The sequence below is a fragment of the Lissotriton vulgaris genome, chromosome 1_1, assembly GCF_964263255.1.
Source record: "Lissotriton vulgaris chromosome 1_1, aLisVul1.2, whole genome shotgun sequence".
NCBI lineage: Eukaryota > Metazoa > Chordata > Amphibia > Caudata > Salamandridae > Lissotriton > Lissotriton vulgaris.
The window spans coordinates 1,005,657,583-1,005,681,811 of NC_141685.1; the positions used below are offsets into that span (position 1 = coordinate 1,005,657,583).

The 24,229-nt window shown below is 42.5% G+C and overlaps 1 protein-coding gene across 2 annotated transcripts in view; it reads left to right on the forward strand.

Annotated features, from left to right (window-relative positions):
• Nucleotides 1-24,229, forward strand: part of LOC147748392 (cAMP-dependent protein kinase catalytic subunit alpha) — a 1,196,191-nt gene that overhangs the window by 2,001 nt on the left and 1,169,961 nt on the right. The window contains exon 2 of one of the 2 annotated variants that reach the window (XM_086961164.1): nt 2,487-2,639. The exons of the other annotated variant lie outside the window; for it this stretch is intronic. Within the exon in view, the coding sequence (XP_086817290.1) occupies nt 2,627-2,639 (13 nt within the window). The 5' untranslated portion in view covers nt 2,487-2,626. The remainder of the gene's footprint in view (nt 1-2,486; nt 2,640-24,229) is intronic. 2 annotated transcript variants of the gene reach the window in all.

Consider the following 24,229-nt stretch of genomic DNA (forward strand, 5'->3'; position numbering starts at 1 on the left):
ATGATTAGTAGAGACAGTGGAATGGTTCTTAAGACTGGATCCTTCATTTTTGCACAACTGAAATACTTGACTGATACAAAACACTTGACTACTTGTATTTAAGAAATTATGTTTCCCCACCTCATTTCCGCTTCATTGTGCTGGTTGTCCAACCCTAAATTTACAGTCCCAACGTCAAAACCTGCTGTTGCTTGTGCATTGTTTTTGTATACCTGCATTGGTGTGCGTGTATGGCAAAGCAGTACTATACCATTGTGACATGTAGCCCAACCAGCACCATTTTATGATTGTCACAAAATCATTCCACAGAAGAATTAAGATCTCTATTCAACAGCTTTGGAGACTGTTCACTTAGGAGTGCCAGGTTCTGGAATGTTACTAGATCAGCAAGAACTTTGGATAGCCCAACTCAGTAAATGTAGTTTCTGCAAAAGTATGCATGATGTGTGGTGCTTTTGACTGTCGTACTTAGCTGTAAAATTGTTACCTTACTGTGCACCCAGAGTAGGAGGCCATTCAATTTAAGGGTTCCCCTTTAAATTTGAAACATGAGTAGATCCTTGCTGTTGGTGTATATTCGAGGTCCCCTCCACAATGACTGGAGTTGAAATTTCATGTGCGCCGTTCAAGAAAGCTATGTTGGGCGTAAAGATGATGTTAATGTGGGGAGGAGATTTCCAATTCTGGGAGGTGCTTTCTACTATTACATCTTCAATAGAAGAAACTTGAATGGCTCTAAAATAACATCAGGTTTTTTTTGTGGTGCACAGTGCGGTTCAAGTAAGCATGCAAGATACATTTGTTGAAGTATTATAAAATAAAGGTTCTTATTATGAGTTAGTCGGAGGAGTAGGTTCTATTTATCGTTCACATTCATTAGAGTATCGCAGCTACGACACAACTTGAAATTCTGTCCCCTGTGTAAACGGGTTTGCGCAGTTGTTGGAAAACTCCGACCAACTCATAAGCCGGGCAAGTGAAAAATAACTGATTTTATAATTTTCATGGATATTTTTTTTAGGGATGTGTGATGGCTTTATTACTCTGCAATTATACGAAAAAGACAACGGATGCACATATAATGTTATGTTGTAGAGCAGAATGGTCTGCATCCATTATGAAATCATTTGTATTGTCGGCCAAGCATATTATATATACAATCTGTACCATCCTAATTGGACAGACTTTTGTTCCATAGAAATTGGAGCAGGGGAGTGGACAGGAAAAGCTTCTGATTGGTTCAAATGAAATAAAATATTGAGCCAAATACTTTTAAACAATAAACATTTAGGATTAAATTGAGGGTGCGAATATGAGGAAAGATTAGAGACTTATAAATACTCTTTATATATGCTATATATAAGAAAGTACCTTTATGCTATATCTTTGAACATAGCATATTGTATTCCACAAGGTCACATGGCTTCAATAACCTATTGTTGGTTTTACATCCTTCAAGAAAGTGTTATCGCAACAATCACAGACTTCTTAAGGTATTGTTTTTGAACAAAAGATGCATCAGGGTGTGTGCCTTAGGGCATTGGTTCTTGAATATAGCTGCCAAACACGAAATCCCATCTTGCCCGTATGTTTACTAGAACTCTGGAGAGAGATGGTAAACGATAGCCTAGAGCGCTGTAAAAGTGGAAAAAGTAATATCCAAGCCCAATCCATGTCCTGTCCAAACAAAAACTGCCACATTTGAACCCCATTGCCCTGCCCAGAACAGCTTGATGAGGTCGAACAGCTTGTGTTTTTTTCTGGCACACTTGTGTTCACATAAGCGTTCCAGAAATAGACACAATGCATGGAACATGCATAGATTTTTGCTTGCATTTACCTATATCGTGGGTACTTGAAATGTTTTGTATTATGAGTCGCAGCTCAATGTAGATTGAGAACCACTCTGATAAAGTACAAGAAGTATCACTCAGTCACAGGCTGGTATACCTTGACCGTTATCCTAAAGTACTTATTGTGCTGGAAGCGCAGAGACAAATGTGTGTACAGTTCCTTCCCCAAAAGAGGCGTTCCCAGCAGAAGTGTGTTACAACTCCTACATAGAAAAGCATCCATCTTACTTAACTTTGATCATATACATTTCATGTTAAGTAGTAGCTCTTGACAAATAAGTAAAACTTGTGTAGCCAAAATGGGCCACCGGCCATGAGCATTTTATAGATATTAAACTGCTCTAATTTACTGATTATGTGACTCTCAAAGATGTTTTAAATGCAGATAGGTTACAGTGCCCACAATTAAATGCATATTGTCGCTGCTTTGTTGTCTTTGGGGAAAACTGATCTCTGAGCAGTTTCAGAGAGACTTCCGAATCAATAGTCTCTCCTAAACTAGTCAACAGATCATCGCATTTTTCAAAAGACTCTCCAGCAACAATTCTCTTTGTCTGCATATGTACTTTAGCTAACATGTAGTGTAGATGATAGTTGTGTATCAAGCATTTTTACAAACTTAATTGTGTTTAGTCAAGTCATCTGGAACAGGTTTAGCTGAGAGCACCGTGAAGCAGAGAGCAGCGTTTCAGACAGCCCAAGCTTGAGGGAGAGAGAGTCCATCACGTTATCAAGAGACTGGTACATAGAAACTACAGAGGAGGCAGGCGACCATGAGCGACTGGTGTAAGTGCTTTCTTCTGTTTTTAGTTGTTTTTATTGCTTGAGGTAGACTAATTTAATTTTTCTCTTGAATATCTAGCAGCCTAAAACGTCCTGGAAGTCAAACCCAGATTGACCTAGCGTTTACAGGCACTTCATAACACCCCAATTTTGGGGTGTTGAGATATGCATAGGGTGCCTTTGTGCACATAAAGCAAAATCCTTGGCATTTTAGAACTATTCATTTTACCAATCTTTTAGATCTTAAATGTGATCCTACCTATGGATATGTATATTAGTCTGTCCATTTCAGTTACGATTTTGATGTCCATTTAGTGCACAAGGAAAACATTTTATGTTAATTATTCTGTTTCAGCAGTTTTGTTCCCCGCCTGTAAGTTAGAGGAGTACACCAAAATGTTCATTATCTTATTATACCAAATTAACTTGTCCTGTACACATTGTAGTGTTCAGTTTTTTCCCCTGCTCCCTTTGTAGTACCCTGCAGTGTTGACTAGGTGTGGTTGCACAGGGTTTCCTGCAGGTATACTTACTGGAACATGCAGTGGTTTTTAAAACCTATTTGCGTTCTGGTCAACTCACAGCCTATCTGCTGCTCTGCTTCCAAATTGTGCTCTCGACAAAATATTTTCTATACTGCTTCAATTTAAATTTTTGGCGTATGAGGCACATGATGATTTCAAGAGGTACCCCAGTCTAAGATCTGCTTATGAGACAATGGGTTCATCTCTTTTCAACTTTTCTAAGAGGACTTATACACCCTTCACCATTTTTAAGTGGAAAATCAATTTTTACAGGAAACTGCCATAGCAGTTATTTGCATAACATGTCTTGCCTCTCTTTTATAGAACAGAGCCAAGAGACATTCTTCGAGATGAGTTGGCATATCACTGGCCAACATAGTCCTATTGTGCTCTTTTGGAGGATTGCTTGTTAATCTGCTGCTTAAGTATGTTATCAAGTGGCATACAGAGCAGGGTTTGTAAGCATCAGCCATACCTCAGTTATTGTACATATACTGCAGTGTTCTGCACATGTCTGTTGTGTGTTCATATGTTTCCCATGGTATGTACACCCTCGCCTCAATATATCTATTAAAACCAAAAGCAATGTTATTTGGCTGATATCCATAGTATTAAAAAAACAGGAAGAGGTAGAGAGAAGCAGAGATTCATTCAGCTTCCCGAGCCAGTACTTAAATAATCAAAAATAATTAATCACTTAGGTCGTTTTCCAGAGTCTCTTGGAAATGTTCTGCTGAGGACCCTCAGCCACACTGTCATGGCAGCGATGTATTTTGGTTCTCCGCTTCTTGGTTAAGTGGGATGAATCATCATAGGGTCTTGGCACCTGAGTGTCCAGTTCTCCAGGTGTTCATCATCCTCCACCAGGAGGGAGACTGTCTGGTGTGCAACTGTCTTGATTGGGAAGAGACTCTGGAAAACGACCTAAGTTGTGCATTCTTTTTGAATATTTATATCCATAGTGTGCAGGTTTACTAAATATCTCTTAAAGCCGTCAACATAAATATTTTCTAGTTACTCAGTCTGTAAGTGGCAGCACACTAATGTGAAGAGATTATCTGAGGGCATACAGCATGTGCCAACACCTCTACATGGAGCTTCTTTAATTTGCTCCCTGGCACTTGATGTTTTGTGTTGGGGATTGTATTTTCCTTGATTTTGCAGCAGGAGGATTATCGAGCAGTGCATGTATGAATGACATTAATGAGGCTGTTCCAAATAGAGGGTGTGCCCTTGTAAAAACATTTGGCCAGAGCTTTACTTCTTCATTAATTGTCGAGCAGGAATGGGTCAGTTATAGGTTTGGATGGATGGAAATGGTCCGCTATGTTCGCTTCTTCATCATATGGCCTTGATATTTGTGTTCATTTGAAATTGTTGTGCTTTGAGGATTCCAAATTATAGTTGGGTACAGAGTACACACACGAATCACTTTTATAAGTCTAGTTACTGTCTGGTTTTGTTTAAGGAAAACAAAACACTATTATAAAGCAGCTTACATCATTTTGCATTGTATAATTAATAAGTGACCCCAATCTTAAATTTGAACAACGGATTAGTGATGTGTAACCTGTTGATATTGTCTCAACGGTTTGAGTACTGGAGCAAGTTCATTTAGTCAGCAACCATAGGTTTAGGCTAAGCTCTAACAGGTAGAACATTCGTGGTGTTACAATGGTGAAATTAATTGATAACACAAGTAGGTTTCAGTTCAACAGCATTGTGGGTAGATATGAACAAGTTATAGGATAGGAATGTAATTGGAGACCGTCAGTAGAGAAGGTGTTTATGGAAGAGGGCAGATATTGTCTTGTTTGTGTTGTATTTAATAAAAGATGTATTTTGGAGAGAACATTAGGTAACCTCTAGGAATGTCAATGGGAATCTAAGGGGACTGCACTTTACGCACTCATCGGCCTTGTCTGAAATATGTGCGGAGCAGCTCGGGTGACCTTTTATGGGGTGCAAATTTTATTGGACACTTGGGTATCTGTACCATGTCTAACGGGTGTGCATGTATATACATTCAGGCGATTTCCATTCTGTGACAATGGGTTTGTTACAATCGTCTGCACGAGGCCTATTAGAAATAGCTCTGATGGTAATACTGATTTCTGGGGAGATGCGTGCATAATAAGATATGTTGTAGCAAAGTCAAGATCTTATTGTAGATTAAATATATTCTGTAGATATAGTTTATGGCTTACTAGAACAGTATGAGTTTACAGGGGAAAATCATATGTTTAAGGTTATGTAATTTTATCATCACAATTCCATCATTTCTCACTGCTCTTACTCCATGAGAGTGCATGTGTTTTTCATCTGTCTGCCTCGTATTCTTCTCTTCTCCCTTCCGTTGTGCTCCATGTTGCTCGGTCTCCCCATATTTCTCCTTGCTGTTTTGGGATGCACTTGCCCTTGTGTGCTCCCTCCCACCCCAGGAGGTCCATGTTGCTGACTCTCTTGCCAGTTTGCTTTTCTGCCCATGTGCTCCACACTGCTCTCTATCATCCTGTCATTTGCTTCCCCCAGCTATCCGTGTTACTCGTCGCCCAGCTATCAGTGTTACTCGTCCCCCTCACCGCCTAGCCCAATGTGTTGCCATCCTGTCTGGTCCTCCGTGTTGCCACCCCTGGCCCACTGTATTGTCTCTAGTCCGCCTCAGGCCTCTGTGTTGCTTCCACTTGCCCAGTCCTCCCATCACCACCCCCAGTCCTCCTTGTTGCATCAGTAATACTGTACAGCATTCCTAAAAACCATTAGCGAAGCCAATAGATCTCAAAGGCCAAACACATTGCCTTTGCCAGTGTCTGTTTAAATTGTGCTACTCTCTTCACTGCACACCTCGCTGCAAATTTGTAAGAGTTGCATTTTAGAAACCTAGCTATAGAACCTTTCTCATCTAATAGTATTCCTAAAATGTGGGTCCTGGAATAGGAAGAGGGATCTTAACATGGGGCGCCAATATGTATAATACCAACAACTTTTCTGATTTCCAGTCAACAAGAGATGAATTTTGTTGCCACTTAATTAAAAGTACTCTATGCTGTAGGGCAGGAAATACAAGTCATGCCAGTCCCCGTGCTCCAAGGATGTCTGGTTACCCTTACCAGACTTCCATGCCTCATACCAACTTTTATAGAACTATATCCAAAATTGGAATGTATTCAATTCAATCAGTCTTTATTCAATTCAAACAATCATAAAAGACACAAAATACAGTATTAAGAATCCAAAAATGACCTTTAAAACAATCACATAATAAAATTCATAAAAGGTCCCATAAAAAACATAACAAGTTAAAAAAAAATACACAGGGTTGGATAAGGACCGCAATCTCATGTGCAAGTTAATAAATGCACACTATTAAGCCTTGTCAAATAACATCAGTTACATAATGCCTGCAACCTGTTCCTTCTAAGGACCCATGTCCAGCTCCAAAATGTAGCCATAGCAATAACTATGACCTCACTTGTATCCGTTTTCAAGATACGTAAGGCAGTTTGGCAAGATCTTGTTCCTATTTTAGCACAAAACTGGCTTGAGCCATTTATGTCGAGGAACCTTATATGCAGGACATACAAACAGAACATGCGATGAAATCTCTTCCATGCAGGGGCAACAGTAACATTTTGAGTCTTGTATCATCCCCCACTTACTTGAAAAAGATTTTAAGAGGAGAGTGCCCACTCTAAATTGACGATAGAGCTTCCTATCACCGGGACTCATTATGATGTCCCAGTAGGCTTCCAACCTGTAATCAATTTTATGTTCCAGAAAGAGACCTGTTAGTGAAGTAGCATTCACCTGGGAAATAGATTTCAAATTTACCATGTCCCTATATAAGGCTTTAAAATCTTTTTTTGAAGGGAAAATATTCCCTTCTGGGTCATGCCACAAATGGGTGAGACCCATGTCCGCTAATATAGCCTTAATCCTTTGTAACAAAGATATTTTATTAGTTTTATCAGCATTTCTCATCTGCTTAACAGCTTGCGCATAAGGTGCTAACTCCGGGGTAGTCCAAAGCCTTTGCCAATAGTCAAGAGGTCTAAAGCCTGCGGCCTCCTCAAACAAAATACACCCCAAATCTTGATATAATGGCCTTAGAGGGGTGGACTGAGGGAGGCCAATCAATGCCCTCAGAAATTTATTCTGCGCTTGGACTAAAGAAGCTACATTTTCAAACCCCCATAGTTCAGCACCATAAATTATTGAGGCCCTGACCTTCCCTTGGTATATAGCTAAAACAGAAGCAACTGGTTTTGGTTTGAGATGAACAGTGTTCTTTCAAAAGTGCCCCTGCCAGTTGGTTGTGCCTTAGGACTAGCAAATCCATCTGTGGCTTCCAATTCATCCTTTTGCCCATTGTAACACCTAAATATGTAAAAGAATCAGTTTGTTCAAGATTCTCTGTGTTCATTTCTACTCTAGCTTTGACAGATTTATACTTATCCAGCACCATTAACTTTTTTTTGGTCAACGTTGACAACAAGATCATAGTCCTTGCAAAAGAGACCGAATTGATCGAGGGCTCTTTGCAGACCGACTTGTGTTTTAGACAAAATAAAGGTGTTTTCTGCTAACATTAAAAGAGTGGGAGCATCCGTAGGGTAGTCAGTATAATATGATATAACATTGTTAATAAACAAAGAGAAGACGGTAGGGGCTAAAACACACCCCTGCCGAACTCCCTTGTTAACAGGGAAACATTCAGTTACCTCACCCTGCTTACCCCACCGGACTTGGGCATAAGTAGATTTGTGCAATTTTATGATAAATGATAAAATCTCAACAGGCAACCCCACTTCCTTAAGTGTGTTCCATAACTTACTACGGGGCACTGGATCAAATGCCGATTTAAGATCTATGAATGCTGCATAAAGGGTGCCCCCAGCTAGCATCACAGTATTCCAATATATCATTATAAATCTAAAAACTTGGTCGGTTGTGCTAACATGGGAACAAAATCCTGCCTGATAGGTGGATAAAATTCAAATGTCATCAATCCACCTATGAACCCTACTTAGCACTAATCTAGCCACCAAATTGTGCATAGAATCAATAAGGCTAATGGGCCTATAATTAATTGGACTAGCACAATCCCCTTTTTAGGTCTCGGCTAGAAGCCCGCTCTTGCCGAGAACTATAGTCGGCTCAGCCGACAACGAGTGGAGACAAGAGCTGGCCACGCGCGCAGCATCGTCAATGGGAGAGGGAGAGACGAGAGCTGGCCACGCGCGCATGGGATTTGGTCGCGCGCGGGAGTCAGTCTCCAATTTAGTCTCGGAGCTGCCGATGTGCACGCTCACAGCGTCTCCGCCGCGGCGCTGTCACGCGCTCGCTCCCTTCACGTGCGTGTCTCCTCACTCACCACTGCCTAAGTCAAGTCAGGGCCTGTGCAGCACACTGCAGGTACAGCTATTGTTGGGAGACGTGAGAACAAAAAGTCCACTCGGCTAAGGCCCTCCACATGCCTGGACTGCTTCCATACTACTGGGAAGGGTGGGAAAAGGAGGCGGAGAAACGTTTTATTTCCACTTTGCAGGTAGCACAGGCCGACGGGCGCACAAGTTACACCGGCACTGACTGGTGGATTGAGCCCCTCAAGGAGAGGAAGGCTGGGGCAGAATCAGGCACAGCCTTAGTTTGCACCTCCCTAGCAGCGCAGGGCGGCATGCTCACCTCTGCTTGGTCGGCAGACTCACCAGGTGTTTGTACCCACTGCATTCTTCAAAGAAGTTACGCCAGCAAGGTAGGCTTTCCGCTCTGCCTTTCAACGCCAGCTTTGAAGTCAGCTCACACCACAATAACAGCCTACTGTGTTAGGCACCTCTGCCATCTGACAGCGATGTCCTTGATAAAATAAAATCCAGCTAAATTACAGAGCCACTCCGTGTCAACACTTTCAAAACATTCAAACCCCTAAAATGAGTTGATGTTCTCTGTTCACATCACGAAGTAAGCTTTACAATCCAACTCAAGTCGCCAATTATTTGTTTAAACCATAAACCTAGAATAATACACATCTTTACCCTCATTTTACAAAACGTTTTTGGAGCACAACCTCGTGATTATTTATTGCACGTTATTGCTACGAGTTCCCATCATACATTCCAAGCATTAAGGTCAATATAATATATGGAGTGAACAAATATTTCTTAGCACATATATTGTTATACAATAAGAATACTGTAAATACATGATTTGCAGCGAACATAATGATATAGTAGGCGGCCCAATGTTATAGCCACTCGAAAAATTTATTAATGGTGATTAACCCAATATGCTGAGTCAGACATGAACAGACCCCCTCCACACACACACACCCCTCTCAGCGCCTTAAGACCCTCAGGGATGAGTAGTCACCCTTAACAATTACTGGTTCGTTGAAAATGCTCGCACATTGCATCTTCTGTGTACTTTGGTATAGTCCTCGACTAAGGGGGGGCGCTTGTTATTCTTTGTTGACAGTGCTCAGCCACATTTTGATTTTTATTGAGGGAAGAATGGAGATATGTTTTCACGGCTCCCCCTCACTACTGCATTAGCGCTGCTCTGCCGTGCAATCTACACTTGAGTAGTCGGGTGCTTATGCTATATGTAACAGTCGAAAGAACCTCTTGTCACCATTTTATTTCTGCTGTAGCTGCATAGGTTTACATTATCAGCTAATCAGTGATTTAAGGTTTTGCTTCATATGTGTCACATTTTAGAAACACTTAAACGTGTTGTAGTGCGGAGGCGACCGGGCGGGGCACTAAGGTTGGCAGCTTCGCTTTTACGGTATTGTGAATTTATATAGCACGTTGATCTCAGGGTTCCCGGGGTTAGGCTGGCAGTATACATTTAGCCCAGTTTAATCGTGCACGTGTGTTTGTCTGCACACTGGCATGTCTGGGTGTGCGACGCTTTCCGAAAGCCGCTTGTGGGCACGTGTGTGGCGTCCAATTCAAGGACACCGTGCTCTGTTTTTTTGTTTTTTTAAACTTTAACACTAAGCGCAGTACCCGCTTCAAGGACACTGCGCTCAGTGTTAAAGTAAAAAAAAACAAGAAACAAGCTCAGTGTCCTTGAAGCGGCGCCGCGCTCAGTTTTAAACTGAAGCATTTGCAATGCAATTTAACCTATTGCATTGCAAATGCTTGTTAGTGATATGGTTTTCCTCTTTTTAGTTAGTGCCTGGTATTGGATCTGTTTTCACACCCATTACATGTCTGCTGAATGGGACAAGGACACATACATTAGGTAAACCCGGGGGCCCTCTGAAATACACACGAGTCAGCGCAAACTACCCTAATCTGTAATGGGTTCAGAAACTATTGGCGCTTAGCTTTCCTCTTGACATTTTTTAATAATTTGTTAGCATGAAATCTATTGACTGTTCGGAGTTAAAGTTGTTGTGCACTGCTGGTCTTAACTTGCATATTTTAAAGGCAAAGTTGTTTCTGGACAATACCGTCATAGTTGCTGCAGAATCTACACTAAATAGTTCAGCAGTTTACAAGATGATGCAGAGTATAAGACACCGGTATCTACAAAATGTTGACTTTTTATGCTTTTAGCCAGTGTTAATATTAATTTGAATTACATTCCTAGCTCACAAACAACAATAACCGATTATTTTATACGTTATCGAACGATTATTTTTTTAATGTAGCAATTTTCATGTGCCGGTGACTAATGTTACTGGTGGACTTTTGAATGCCTGCATAGTCTTTTGCTTTTTATTGGATCATGGCCGTGTTTTCTATATAGGATGTTGTTTCACACAATGGTCGCCGTTTATCAGACAGCACATCTGACTGGCTGCCTATGCGAAAGACATCTTGGTGACTTTCAGAAAGTTGACCTGGTGATTCAATTCCGCCCATGGCTTGCTATTGGCTCTGTGGTTTCTAGCTCACATCAGTATTCTTGCACAAACTCTTTTTTTGTAATAAAAGGCCTTTAAATCTTATCTCGTCACAGTTGCTGAGCATCCACAGGCAGAGGTAAAATGTTAAGCTGTGTTTTCTTGTTTATTTTGCTTTTGAGTTGCTCGAAAGTGAAAACGTTTATATAACGCGCATTTGCAATGCAATAGATCTCACATTTATGCGAGCTTAAGCTATTGGCATAGTAAATGACAATGCCTTTTATTTATGTTTTTAAAACGAAAACAAAAATAAAAGGCATTGTTATTTGCAACGCCAATAGCTCAAACTCGCGTAAATGCGAGACCTATTGCATTGCAAATGCTTGTTTATATATGGGGACAATTTCAGCCCTGTGCCAGGATTCCGGAATTGGAACTCCTCTTGCCAGTCCATTGGCGAAAATGAGAATATATTTCAACCAATCTGCCCGGTCAGCTTTAAATATGTCAGCCGGAATGCCATCCGGACCCGGAGCTCTACCTGCAGCTTCCCTGTCCAATGCGTGTTCTATTTCCACTAAAGTGAATGTTAGGACTGAGTCCGGGGCTACATTCTGATACTGTTCACAAGCATTTCCATGCAAGGAGAATTGGCTCTGATAATGAGCAACCAAAGCTTCTGGGGGAACAGTGTTAGCTGGTACCGGACTAGCATTATCACTACCCCTCCTAATGAGTTGCCAGAATTGACACCAATTTTTCCCAGAACTTGCCTCAAATAGGTCCCTCCGTCTACTTTCGTCAAAAGCCTTCTTTGCCCGATATTGGGTAGCCTTATGTTCATGCCTCAGTATCCTTACCTCCGGAGGTAAACCTACCCTTATTGCTTTTTGATAAAGCCCTGTAGGCGTTCCTGCATACCCAGTCATACCATTCTGCTGATTTAGGCACAAATGGCCTATTAACTCTTGTTTTTAGTTTCATAAAAAAGGATCTCAACTTGGCAAACAGGGTATCATGAACTGCTAAAAAGGCTGTAAAAGTATCCTCACGAGGCTGGAGTAGCTTGAGGGCAGTAAGGAATCTACAAGCGCCGCCTTAATTTGACTCACAGTTCCCTCATCCTCGGACACCTGTGCCCACTTTAACCTGTGGCAGTCATTAGACATAATAAGATCAGCTGTTCCCATGTCCATGCTGCCGGTCGTGACCGAACAACAATTCACATCTAATGTCAGCGACGATGGGTCGTGGTCACTCTCTGCCCTCTCACGACCTCCATGTCCTTCACCCGTTGCCAAAATTCTAAATTAACAAGAATATAATCAATCCTACTTTCTTTTTAGCCCACTTAAGCAAGTGGGGTTGCCTTTGTTGTCCGAGTTAGTTCTTTAATTAGCCGTACGGAGCCCCCTCTCCAGAGTTAGGCTTTTTAACTGAAGAGCAGCTTCAGTCCATTTCTTAATTGGTGCCAATGTTAGGGATGGGACACCCCAAATAGCATCCTCATCGCTATTTATGTTCTCGTCTTCCTTACCGAGTGGCTCGAACGTGCAGTTAAAATCCCCCGCAATGATTCGGTTACAAGTCCCTTCCAATGTTTTAATTAATATATCCAAACTAGAGATGGTCATAGATGCCTTTCCACCTACTAGTCCCCTGGCATAGACATTTATCAATATAAATTCAGGGCCACACTCTGAGGTTATTTTAATGGCCTGAATATCCGGGGTGTATTTAAAAAGGTTGTGCATGGCTGCATTATGTTCTGTCTGTGACATGCTTCAGAAAATGCTATTTATGTACAGAGTTCTGCAATCACTGAATGAGGGCTAATGGTGAGCTTTGAGAGGCATTAATATTAAAGACTGCATCATTATTGCTGGGACTGTTTTTTACTGACTTAAGCAGTAAATATTCGTTGATGATCACCTCTTACTTGTTATCATGTTTTTATTTCATATGGAAGATAACTTTTGAATGAATACAATTTGTGTCCCACAACCATCCCATTCTTGTCCTTGGGTTTACAACCTAATGTTTCTCCATCCCTAAAGCTTCTCGATCAAGGTCTGGTTCCCACCTAGTCACAGAGGAAGGTCTTACAAAGCACTTTAATGTGTGCTAAATAGGCCCCCGGGTGCCGTGTTGTAATGTTTATGCTTTGTACAGCATGTTCAACAGCCTTCAGTTTCAGGGGTTGAGTATTGTTTAGGGTGGGATCGTTTTTGCAGCCCTGGTCGATTAGTCTGCAGGCAATGTCTATGTTAGAGTGCTGGTGTGACTTTCAGGACTCACATAAAAATTACCTATTTTTCTACTGACAATCATTTATTAATACAAAGTTATTCAGGAACCCAATTACAGAAAAGATGGTATTCTTGATATATGGCATTTGGGATGATAGTGATGATTTTAATCTCTACTGTACGCTTGTAGACTTTTGCACTATTGAAGTCTTATATTCCTGGTCCAGCAGTTTATTTTGTTTGTCCCCTTTAGTGATTTATTTATTTCTGTGTTCGTGGTGGCTTAGCTTGGGCTCCTGAGAATCAGTCCGATGTTGCAAGATGATATCAATTAAGTGGACAGCTATCTACAGCTCTCCCCTGTGTCATAGTTTCTTTTTGTAGTCTGTGGCAATACTTCACTGTTTCACAGTCCGTGGTCCGGGGCAACTGAAAGTTTTTCTATGAAGTCTATTCTCACCATAAATTATGGTCACCCGTTTCATGTTTAAGCTTAAAAGGAAAGTTGATTTTCACTAAATAGTCCTTTTTGTTATGTCCCAGGGTTGTGAGTAGTATCTAGAGAGGAATCTGAAGTTGCCTGGTTTCTCTTGATGGCTCGGTATCTAACAAAGGGTGCCTAGACTAGGTGAGTTGAAAGGGTCATAGAGTTTTAGCTCTGCAGGAGATGAACTGCTAAAGATATATAATGTGATATATTATTTGTAGTTGGCAGCCATTTTATACAGACTGTGGTACCCATCTATATGATGTATTTATAGTTGTAGGATAGTTTTCGGCCTCAAAAGTTGAGTAGTGACCCACTGGGTAAAGATGACCTGCTGGCATTGCTCACTGTCTACTTACTATCATATCAGAGTCTACTTTCAATTAAGTGCATACAAATGGCCATCATTTGAAATCGCTTGTCACGCTTTTCCTTAACTCACTGGAGAGCATGAACCATAGCCCTGTCAATAGACTGCTGGTTGAATTAATATTACAGTTTGTAAAATAACAGCAGACATCAACCGTATCATGTCTTGGCTTTATGTGACCCTCTGTACATCTTCATCCTTGATCACATTCGCAGACTTCAGGTTATTTTATGTAATTAGGTCTTGTGTACCACACAACGCAACATCTTTTGGGGACACACCAAAAACTTAGCAAGTTTCGAGCCCATCCATTCCTTATCATTGGTTGGCCTTATTCAACTCTCATTTGCGTGCTTCTTATTCAGTGTCTTGCCTTCCTCTCGTGTTCGATCTTCCCGCGGACCATAGCCTCCTCGCTCTCTTTTTGATTCTCTGAATGTTCTACTTCCACTTTTGGGAACTATTTTATTCTTTGTTGCTCAACACGCCATGAGAGTGCAGATGTTTTCTAACTGCGTAGGCTTGATCTTATCTCCTTGTACTCGTTGCTGCTCTAAGTTGTACCATACTGTGTAAACGTCTTTCTCGTGTGCTTCCCACCCCCTACACACGGTGTTCCTCTTCATCGTGGCTGCCTTTCCCCTGTTGCAACTGCTCTGGTGAAATCAGGAAGTAATATAGGAGACAGATACTGTGATGTGCAAGGAACCATCGCTACCTATTTTGACTCAAGTTTATGCATGGGAATGATGCTGCAAACTCGGTACACAACCCTTTCAACATTAAACATGTTACCTCCTTGCCCTTCTTCGTTGTCCCAATGAAACAAGCGCTGTCCGCTACAACAGTTTAGACATTCTCTTGGACCTCCCTTATTCAAATTTCTTTCTAGGTGGTTGGCGCAAAGTCCATAACAACCAGAACTTTCTGTAGGTTCATCAGAGCTCCTGAGCATAGCCAGGTCCTCATCTTAAGAGCCAACTTGAAACTCTCTATTCACTTGGTGCAGAACTGGCTGCTTTTTTTCAGTCCCAGACGTGGTGCATATATCCTCCACGTGAGAAGCATAGCTAAACTCCGAGATCAAGCTGCAGTTATTTTGCTTTTTCCTTTGGGATATCTTTATTAGTCATAAGCCTTTAATTGTCCCGTCCACGTGCAGTATCCCAAAGCACTTTTTGCACCTTTATATAGTATAAATGCAGATATGCAGGGCGGAATACGCTTATTATTACTGTTGTGTGTGGGAAGGGGGCAATGACTCGAAATGAAGTAAAGTGATCAAAGGCGTTCTAAATTAAGGTGTTGGGTTAGAGACTCAGAACTCTGAACACACCATTAGCAAGCAACATTTCTGAATGTCCAGTCAGTGATTTCTTTTAAAAAGAAAGTATTTTAATTCCTACACACTGCTAAATACAATGCACAAACATACAAAATACAAGGAAGCAACCTATGTACCAAAATAAGGCAAGCAGGGTCATTAGTATTTTAAACGCACAATTAGGTGCCCTACTTTTTTTTGTGTCTATTTTGTTTGAGCGGCTAGCTTCAAGCAGTGTAATATCACTGACGGTTCTCTTGATTTGTTTTGGTCACCCCGCTGATGGGAAATCCTGACTAGTGCATGGACCCTTTCAGTGTAGTTGGTGGACATGTAGGTCAAAAGTGATCTCGCCAGGGTCTCTCTTAGAGGTCTTGTGTGATTCTAGTTCCCTTGTGTTCAAATCATGTGAGTTACAGTTATCTTAATGCCCACCAAACAAAAACAAACAAAGTCACTATACTACCCTTATACACCAGTTGTGTCCCGAATTGATAGAACAGGGAACAATTACCAAAGGAAGGGTCCTATGAAAAGTGGGATTAAATCTGGTCCCTGTGCCTGTACACTAAAATCTGGAGGGGCATAATACTGCCACAAGTTGACATGAGCCTGAATCTCCCTCAGGCCCAGATCTGGAAAGGCACTCGCTTTTTAGGGGGTGGAGGTCAGTTCCTTAAGTTGCCTAATACAGTCGGGTTATTCTGCTCACAAGGCCACAAGCACGGAGTCGCAGCAGCCAGAATTGGCCACATACCTCCATTGAATTGGAGGTTTTCGCTACAATATTTTGGCAGCCGCCCCGTAATTTAGTTGCGGTCTGCACAGTCAAGGTTCATGCCCACTAGCAACCCCAGGACGAGTTCAAGCCTTGGAGGGTGAGCTAAGTCAAATCTAGGCACTCAAGTCTTTGCATCCAGACTCGGAAGACTCAGGATTGGAATGTGTTAATCATGGTGGATGCGAATCCTTTCTGGGTTTTGCAGTATCGTTCGAAGTTAATATGAATCTTATTGCAAAACCACACTCTCCTTTTCTGGACAGTTTTCTCCTTCATGGCTAGAGTCAACAGCGCTTTTAGCGAAGCTCCTGGATTTTTCTGGTCCGTGTACTACAGACCTACACAAGATCTGGCTGTGTGTGACTAGGTAGGCCTTTTAAAAGGTAAGAGAGAAGACAGACCAGTGAGCAACTCTCCCTGAAGGCGACGGGCAAAATAAGGGCCCATCCCTTAAACTATAATGATAGACTGCCCCCAGACCCAGGCCGCCCTCAGAGTAGCGAGAAGGCAGAAGTAATAATCGAAAGGAGTGTTGCCCGTTGGGAATCCCTCCTATTTCAAAGCCATACTCCTGGGTTTCACGTTACAGGCCACAAATGTGTGATGGTGTGCACGTGGGTGAGAAAAATCCAAGACTCGCAGAGGCTCGCAAACATGGAGCACAAGGTAGAGTGGTCTTGCGCTCTTGAGAACTATGAAGGGAATTTGCTGTCCCAATACCACCGGACCTGTGTTACATCCTCCTCATGCCAACCAGATGGAGAAAGTTTGCCTTTCTTCAGAAATGTGCAAGTTTCCTTACCATGAACTCCCCAGCAGAGCTCACCTGAAATTATACCTATTTTGTTGGCCGTACAGTCACAACAGACTGTTATCTCCCCACTTTTTCAAAGCTTTCCACCTTAATAAAAACTGTGCTAAAAATGAGGAAACGTTCGTTTCCAATCCAGCGAAAGAAATGCTAGACCATGATGTGGTTATTTAGAGAGCAGCTACGGTAATGGTGATGGTATTTAATATGCATATGCATACTGGAGGGGTCATTGATGCACCCATGGCTTTATAGAAACAAAGTTTGACAAAGTGATGCCTCCTTAGCGGAAGAAGAAAGATTTAAACTTTCTTCTTGAAGGTAAGGTGGGTGTTTAAAATAGTGCTCTATAAGTGTCTGTTTTCGCAATTCTGAATTGCAAGCTGCAAATATATCACTTGGGCTTCTGATTGTGACTGTGTCCTACAACTCTGCTTTTGCTAACCCACAATTTTGGTATTGTTTTTGGGAGCGCAGGAAATGTAATGTTACTGTTAGCTATTGCTAGATGTAATTTTATGTTCACATCACTAAGTTGAGTGTTTTGTGTACTGGATGGTCTTGGCATTCAGTATGTAAAAATGGGTGGCTACCTCAAGTAACCACTTTTTTGTGTGTGGTTTCCCAGGCAATAACCAGCAAATGGGTATTTATAGAATTTGGTGAACAATGCCAGACTGGTAACACATTTTGAATGTTTGCTGTCTGGCCACCTCCTTTCTAATGGCCTACACAAATTTGGCTTTATACTACATATGTTTGCCGCTTCACAGGTAGTTTGGTGTGATTATCGACACAAATCCTTTTTGATTAAAACTGGTGCACATTTGTTGTGGTCCGTGCTTCTTAAAGCCCTATTTCATAAACTCTCAATAATATAGATTTGTGCTAGTAGTATCAAACGTTTTTCCAAGGAAAACAAGTGGTTATAGTTGTGCAGTGCAAAATAGATTTGGAGCCCAGGACAGCGCATAATTCTCAAACCCTGAATGAGGAGTTCCCACATGTAGAACAAGCATTGACATAGCCAATAGGTCTCGCCTTTGGAACCGTATAAGTGTTTAGTCCGAGCTATTGGCTTTGTTAATGTTTTTAAGCTATGTTGTAGAGCAGCATGTTGAAAAGTTATAATAAAGTATTATAAGTATTTTTATTACCTTATATATAACCAAGAAGACATTATGTACAACTGAATGTCTTCTAGCTTTGTAGTCCTTAGAATGCTGCAAACTTCCTCTTGCCTGCTCTTATGCTTGTTTTTTTATAGCTTTTTTTATTATTGGGGGCTGGACATAAACAACGGGAGGGTGGAGGTTGGGATATAGTAACAGAATTACAAAAAGAGCAGCAGACGGACAATAGGGGTAGAATCAACAGATGCCCATTCTGAGGGGTGGACTGAGGTGGTGCTGAGTGACGCTTACTAGTGCTCAAGTGGGCCTCCGCTGGGGCTGCACTGGTGCTGTACGAATGTTGTTGTCTGGCTGTGCGGATGCACTGATGCAGGGGCGGTGCTGTGCTGATGCTGAGATGGTGCTGTGCAAATGCTGAGGTGGTGCTGTGGTAGTGTTGAATGTTGCTGAGGAGATGCTGCGCTGGTGCTGTGGTGGTGTTGAATTATGCTGAGGAGATGCGCTGGTACTGTGGTGGTGGTGAATGATGCTGAGGTCGTGGTGCGCTGGTGGTGGTGCTACACTGTCGCTGAGGTCGTGCTGCGCTGGTAGTGCTACACTGACGCTGAGGTCGTGCTGCGCTGGTAGTGCTACACTGACGCTGAGGTCGTGCTGCACTTATGTGCTGTGACTGAGTGATGCTGAGGTAGTGCTGAGTTATGCTGTGGTGGTTCCGAGTCATGCTGAGCTAGTGGTGCTGTGCTGGTTTTCGAGTGGTGCTGTGCTGGTTTTCGGGTGGTGCTGTGCTGGTTTTCGGGCGGTGCTGCGCTGGTTTTCGGGCGGTGCTGCGCTGGTTTTCGGGCGGTGCTGCGCTGGTTGTCGGGTGGTGCTGCGCTGGTTGTCGGGTGGTGCTGCGCTGGTTGTCGGGTGGTGCTGCGCTGGTTGTCGGGTGGTGCTGCGCTGGTTGTCGGGTGGTGCTGCGCTGGTTGTCGGGTGGTGCTGCGCTGGTTGTCGGGTGGTGCTGCGCTGGTTGTCGTTGTCGGGTGGTGCTGCGCTGGTTGTCGTTGTCGGGTGGTGCTGCGCTGGTTGTCGTTGTCGGGTGGTGCTGCGCTGGTGATCGGGTGGTGCTGCGCTGGTGATCAGGTGGTGCTGCGCTGGTGATCAGGTGGTGCTGCGCTGGTGATCAGGTGGTGCTAAGCTGGTGATCAGGTGGTGCGGAGTGATGCTGAGGTGGTGCTGAGGTAGTGCTGTGTTGGTGCTGGGGTGTGGCTGTCACTGGTGCTGGTGTGTCTGCGCTGGTGCTGGGGTGGGTTGCGCTGTTGGTAATCACCTCTCATCCATTTGACAATTTAGAACCTTACTACATGACCCACATGCTGCTTCACCACCCCCAACTCATACATCTTCCCCACCTAAATAGACACAAACAAAATAAGCAACATGCCACACCTCACAATGCCACTTCTCCATGTCCACTACCCAACAAAGTTACACCACAAAAACAACTCAGCCCACCAACTCACTTTCAACCACAGTCCCCACCACCAACACATTCAGGCCCATCAAAATGCCTCCTTAGCCTGTTGGATCAGGAAGACGATGCAGAAAAGCTACACGATTGCTATCCTCATAGAGCTAATACCAACACTAAGGACAAACCTGCTGCAAGCCTACAAAATACTGCTCACTCCTCTACAAAACAAAGTCACTCTTCCACCAAAGCACATTTCCTAAACTGTTTACTAATAGATGTTCGATTGCTCTCTAAAAACAAACATCACATCTATTACCTTCTCACTGACTCAAAACCTGACATACTATTCATACCCAAGTCCTGGTTGGCTTTTGATATGGCTCCGGTCATGCATGAAACAGTTCCTCTAGGCTATCAGACTATCAACCCAAATCGTATAGGCAAAAGAGGAGGTGGCCTAGCTGTTGTTTTCAGACAAACCTTACATATCTCTAAGCCAGTGACGTTTCCATAAAAGATTGCATCCTACACCATCTTCCTCCTGTAACTTCCTGCTCCTTTACAGACCTTCACCTAGCAATGCACCATTCCCAGATACACTTCTAGACACAGTTTCAAACCTGATAACTCCACTCTAACCTATGCGTTCTGGGGGACCTCAACATTTTATTTGACAAATCCAATATACCCATCCCGAACAATCATCCCTGGCCTAGACGGACTAAACTTACATCAGATCGTCCACAAACCCACACACATCGCTGGGCACATCCTAGAGGCCATTTTTGCTAATACAGAACTAGTTGCCTTTCAAGCAATTACTCCAGTCACATGGTCAGACCACCATGTGCTTGCTTTCAAAACATAACAACACAAAGCTACGCACCTAAAATCACCTTAAGTGCATCCACCTATCGACCGTGGATCAAACTCAGTTTTGAACACTTAAAAACACAACTAAATATCGCCTGCATGACCCACAAAGCCCAGCATAGCAATACCACCAGCTACTTTGCACGAAAGCTTGAGCGTTTTAGGAGGATGCAGACTATTGTGTAGTGCGAGGTCATTACTACTGAAACCACAATCCTTCCACAAAAAGAGAACTGATTGCAGAGCATTCTCAGGGATCTCTCAGAAGATTAGGAACTCCCTACCTCCAGTGGTTTGTGGAATCATTTTCTTTACCTCCTTCAAAAAAGAAGTGAAACTGCTTCTAATGAACAAATACACATCCTAAGACTTAAATTCTATGGTGACTATCAGTATCCAACGCTACCCTTATACCACTGTCAACCTCTTTTGTACTGAATGACATATATCGAATTTATGCATACTACATCAACCACCTAATGTGTAATAATCAGTTTATTCTAAAGCGCTCTGATTCCCTCTTGGATCATTCCGTAATAACTACTAGTCTCCTATGCCACCCATATACTCCTATATACCTCTTTTGTACTGTATGGCGCAACAACTGTCGTTTGGAAAGCGCTCTGATACCCCCGTGGGTCATGTTCGTGCTGTATAAAACGTTATAAATAAACTATCTAGAACTAATAAATTCTGTTAAACTGAGTGGCTACAGGAATCTTTTGATATCCGAACGCCACTAAAAAGGACACAACAGAGCAAAAGAAAACCGGCACCTTGAAGAAATACAGAGATAAGAGATAAAACAATAAATTAGAAAGCTGCAATGTGCCTGGCTCAAAACAAAACAATCAATACAAACTTCAGCTACAGCAACGTAACAGATTATGCAAGTCAGCTATCAAAAAAAGCTAAGTAAAGGTACTATTCAGACAGAATTCAAAATGCTAAATGTGCAGATAAAGAATTCTATAACATTTTCAATGAATTTCATGAACCAAATTGCCTTCATTACACGGCCAAAGCAGGCATGTTGAATTCATATTTAAAACCAAGACAAAGCGCCAGCCCTTTTCTAAAACAACAATCCAAGAATACTCTAACCCAACCTCTTTGTTCCTTCCAACACATTTCATACAATGAATTTATGGACCTGGTCAAAGCAAGCAGGCCTGCCGGCAGCCCTGCTGGCCCGTGTCCACCACAAACCTTCAAGAGAATTCTTCTAGCAACCTCTGCTGCCATGCCAGTAAGAAGAATCGTAAACAATTTCTTAACTGCTGGAATATTTCCAGAAGAACTCAAAAAGTCATACATATGCTCATTACTGAAGAAAAACTTGGACCCACTGAACCCTGACAACTACTGACCCATTACACATTGACCTTTCCTGGGCAAACTGATAGAGCAGCATTCACCAGATGTCACAATTCATTGAAGATAATGCCATTCTTTCAGACTTCCAAACATGATTCCATCCAGGAAGTGTCACAGAATCTGCCCTTGTTGCCATCTGGGAGCACCTGAAGAACACAGTTGACCAGTACAGGGTTGCTGCACTACTTCTCTTGAACCTCTCAGCTGCCTTTGACACGTTTGACCATGACACTCTGATACAAAGACTCTACGAAGCCGGCATAGAGGGAACTGCTCTAGACTGCATCACGTCGTACCATCGCAACAGAACTAAGGTCATCTTTACCCCCCTTTCTCTTCCAAATCATGCTTCACAAAAGCAAATGTCCCTCATGGCTCTATCATCTCATCCGTAATTTTCAACATCTATGTGGAGTCATCACCTCATGTGCTACAACTATGACACACAAATACTCCATCAACTGGAATGTCCAGAGACATTGGAAAGTCGCCAATTTTCAGTGGTCCCAGAGCCATGGATCAGTGAGTGACGTGGAGCCATCTCAAATTGAATATTTCCAAAACAAGGGGCCCAGGTATCTAGGTTACAGGCTGTGCCCATACCACTCTAAACGCACTCTACGATCATATTCCCAGCACCTGCTCTGTGTCCCCCGTTTTGCAAAGTCGCGAATGGGAGGAAGATCCTTCACAGCGAGGACAGCCAAGTTATGGAACTCACTGCCAGCTCATATGTGTTCAATGGATACCGAACTCGAGTTTAGAAAGCTCCTAAAGACCTGGCTCTTTAGCCAGGATTAGCGCCGGGCTAGCTACTCTACCTGATTTTTCCGCTATAAGTGACGGGACACCTCTGATGAGGTAGCGGTCGCGCTCTATATGTGCACTATTATTTTATTATTTTGTTTTGTTTCTATCTAGGACCCTAATTCGATATTCACGATTTATGCCCTTGTGAGGTTATAATCAATAATATCCTGATAAAGGCATAAGAATCAGATCCATATTCAGTAATAGCCCATGCAGTCCAAAGTACAGCACGGCTACTCCCATCGACTCCTAGAAAGCACAACGCGTTCTTTAAACAAACCAAGCCTCCAGCAGCTTGGGAAATCCCCCCCTGCTTTTGTTTTGATTTGAACAAGAACTCCTGGAGTCCAGAAAGAACTGTTAGTTCTTAGTGACGTCTTATGTCCAACCTTACGTCAAACTCGGCACCTTTCAGGTATAAATATACCAACGGTTGCCTTAAGCAAACACACAGTGGTTTGGAGCAGAGCGGCCATCTACTTGCCCGAGAGCCAAGTTCATGCGAGAGCCCACGGAAGCCGCCCCTCCCGTTTGACGCACTGAGAGAGAAGCTGTCTTTTTCTCCAGCCGAGAAAATCCAGCTCCGGTGTTTCCAGCCTACCCTTGCGTGTTGCTGGGAGATCGAGTCCTGAGGAAAGAGATACCAGACCTCCCACATTCTATTACCAAGGTACGGAGCTGACTAAACCCTTAAGAGAATTCTTGATGCAGATTCTTGGCAAAACAATCTTAACCAACTTAACTTAAACTGCTACTTACTCCTTCCCAAGTATTAGGCTTAGGTCCGGTACACCGGAGTAGGCGTAGTTAGAAGCACCAGTTGAGTACGTTAGTCAAATGTTTTTATGTATGTATATATTTTATCCATTTTAAAGTATTATAAGGCTAAGAAACCATATCAATGCGTTTACAATATTATTTCCTAATACTACTTTTACCCTACGCACTTTACTTTATGATAAGTATTGCAATTGTGGCAATTCATTTCTCTTGCATGAGAAAGAAGACTGCTCAATAAATAACACCTTTTTATTGAAAACGCCCGTCTCTCTATTTCTCTGCACTCTGGTGAAACTAAGTATGCACAGTTGACTGAGTGAAATAGCTGCCTATTGTTTTCACACGACTCTAGAGATACACTCTTATTCTGAGGGAGCAAAGTTGTCATGTTTATGCGGTTGTCAGAAACTGAATCCCTTCTTGTCTGAGTCAGGGAAGTTCTGCCCTCCCTATTCATTCAAGAAAGTTTCTAGTGACCTCTGAGCTAGCTGGCGCAAACCTAAATTAAGTTTAACATAGTCAGTAGAGACCTAGATGACCTCCGTCCAACGTCTAAACTGCTAAACTTATTAAAATGCGCAGAGCCTATTGGGAAAATAGGAACTACACTACATTGCGCCCAACGTTTGGTAAGGCGATAATCTAACGCAAGACACTAGAGTAACTCAGTCGTGCTTTTTCACACAGAACCCTTTTCCCGTAAAAACTCCAAAAGACGTCTGGAGTGGGTGAAAGGTTAATATCCGCCGGAACTTAGTAGGAA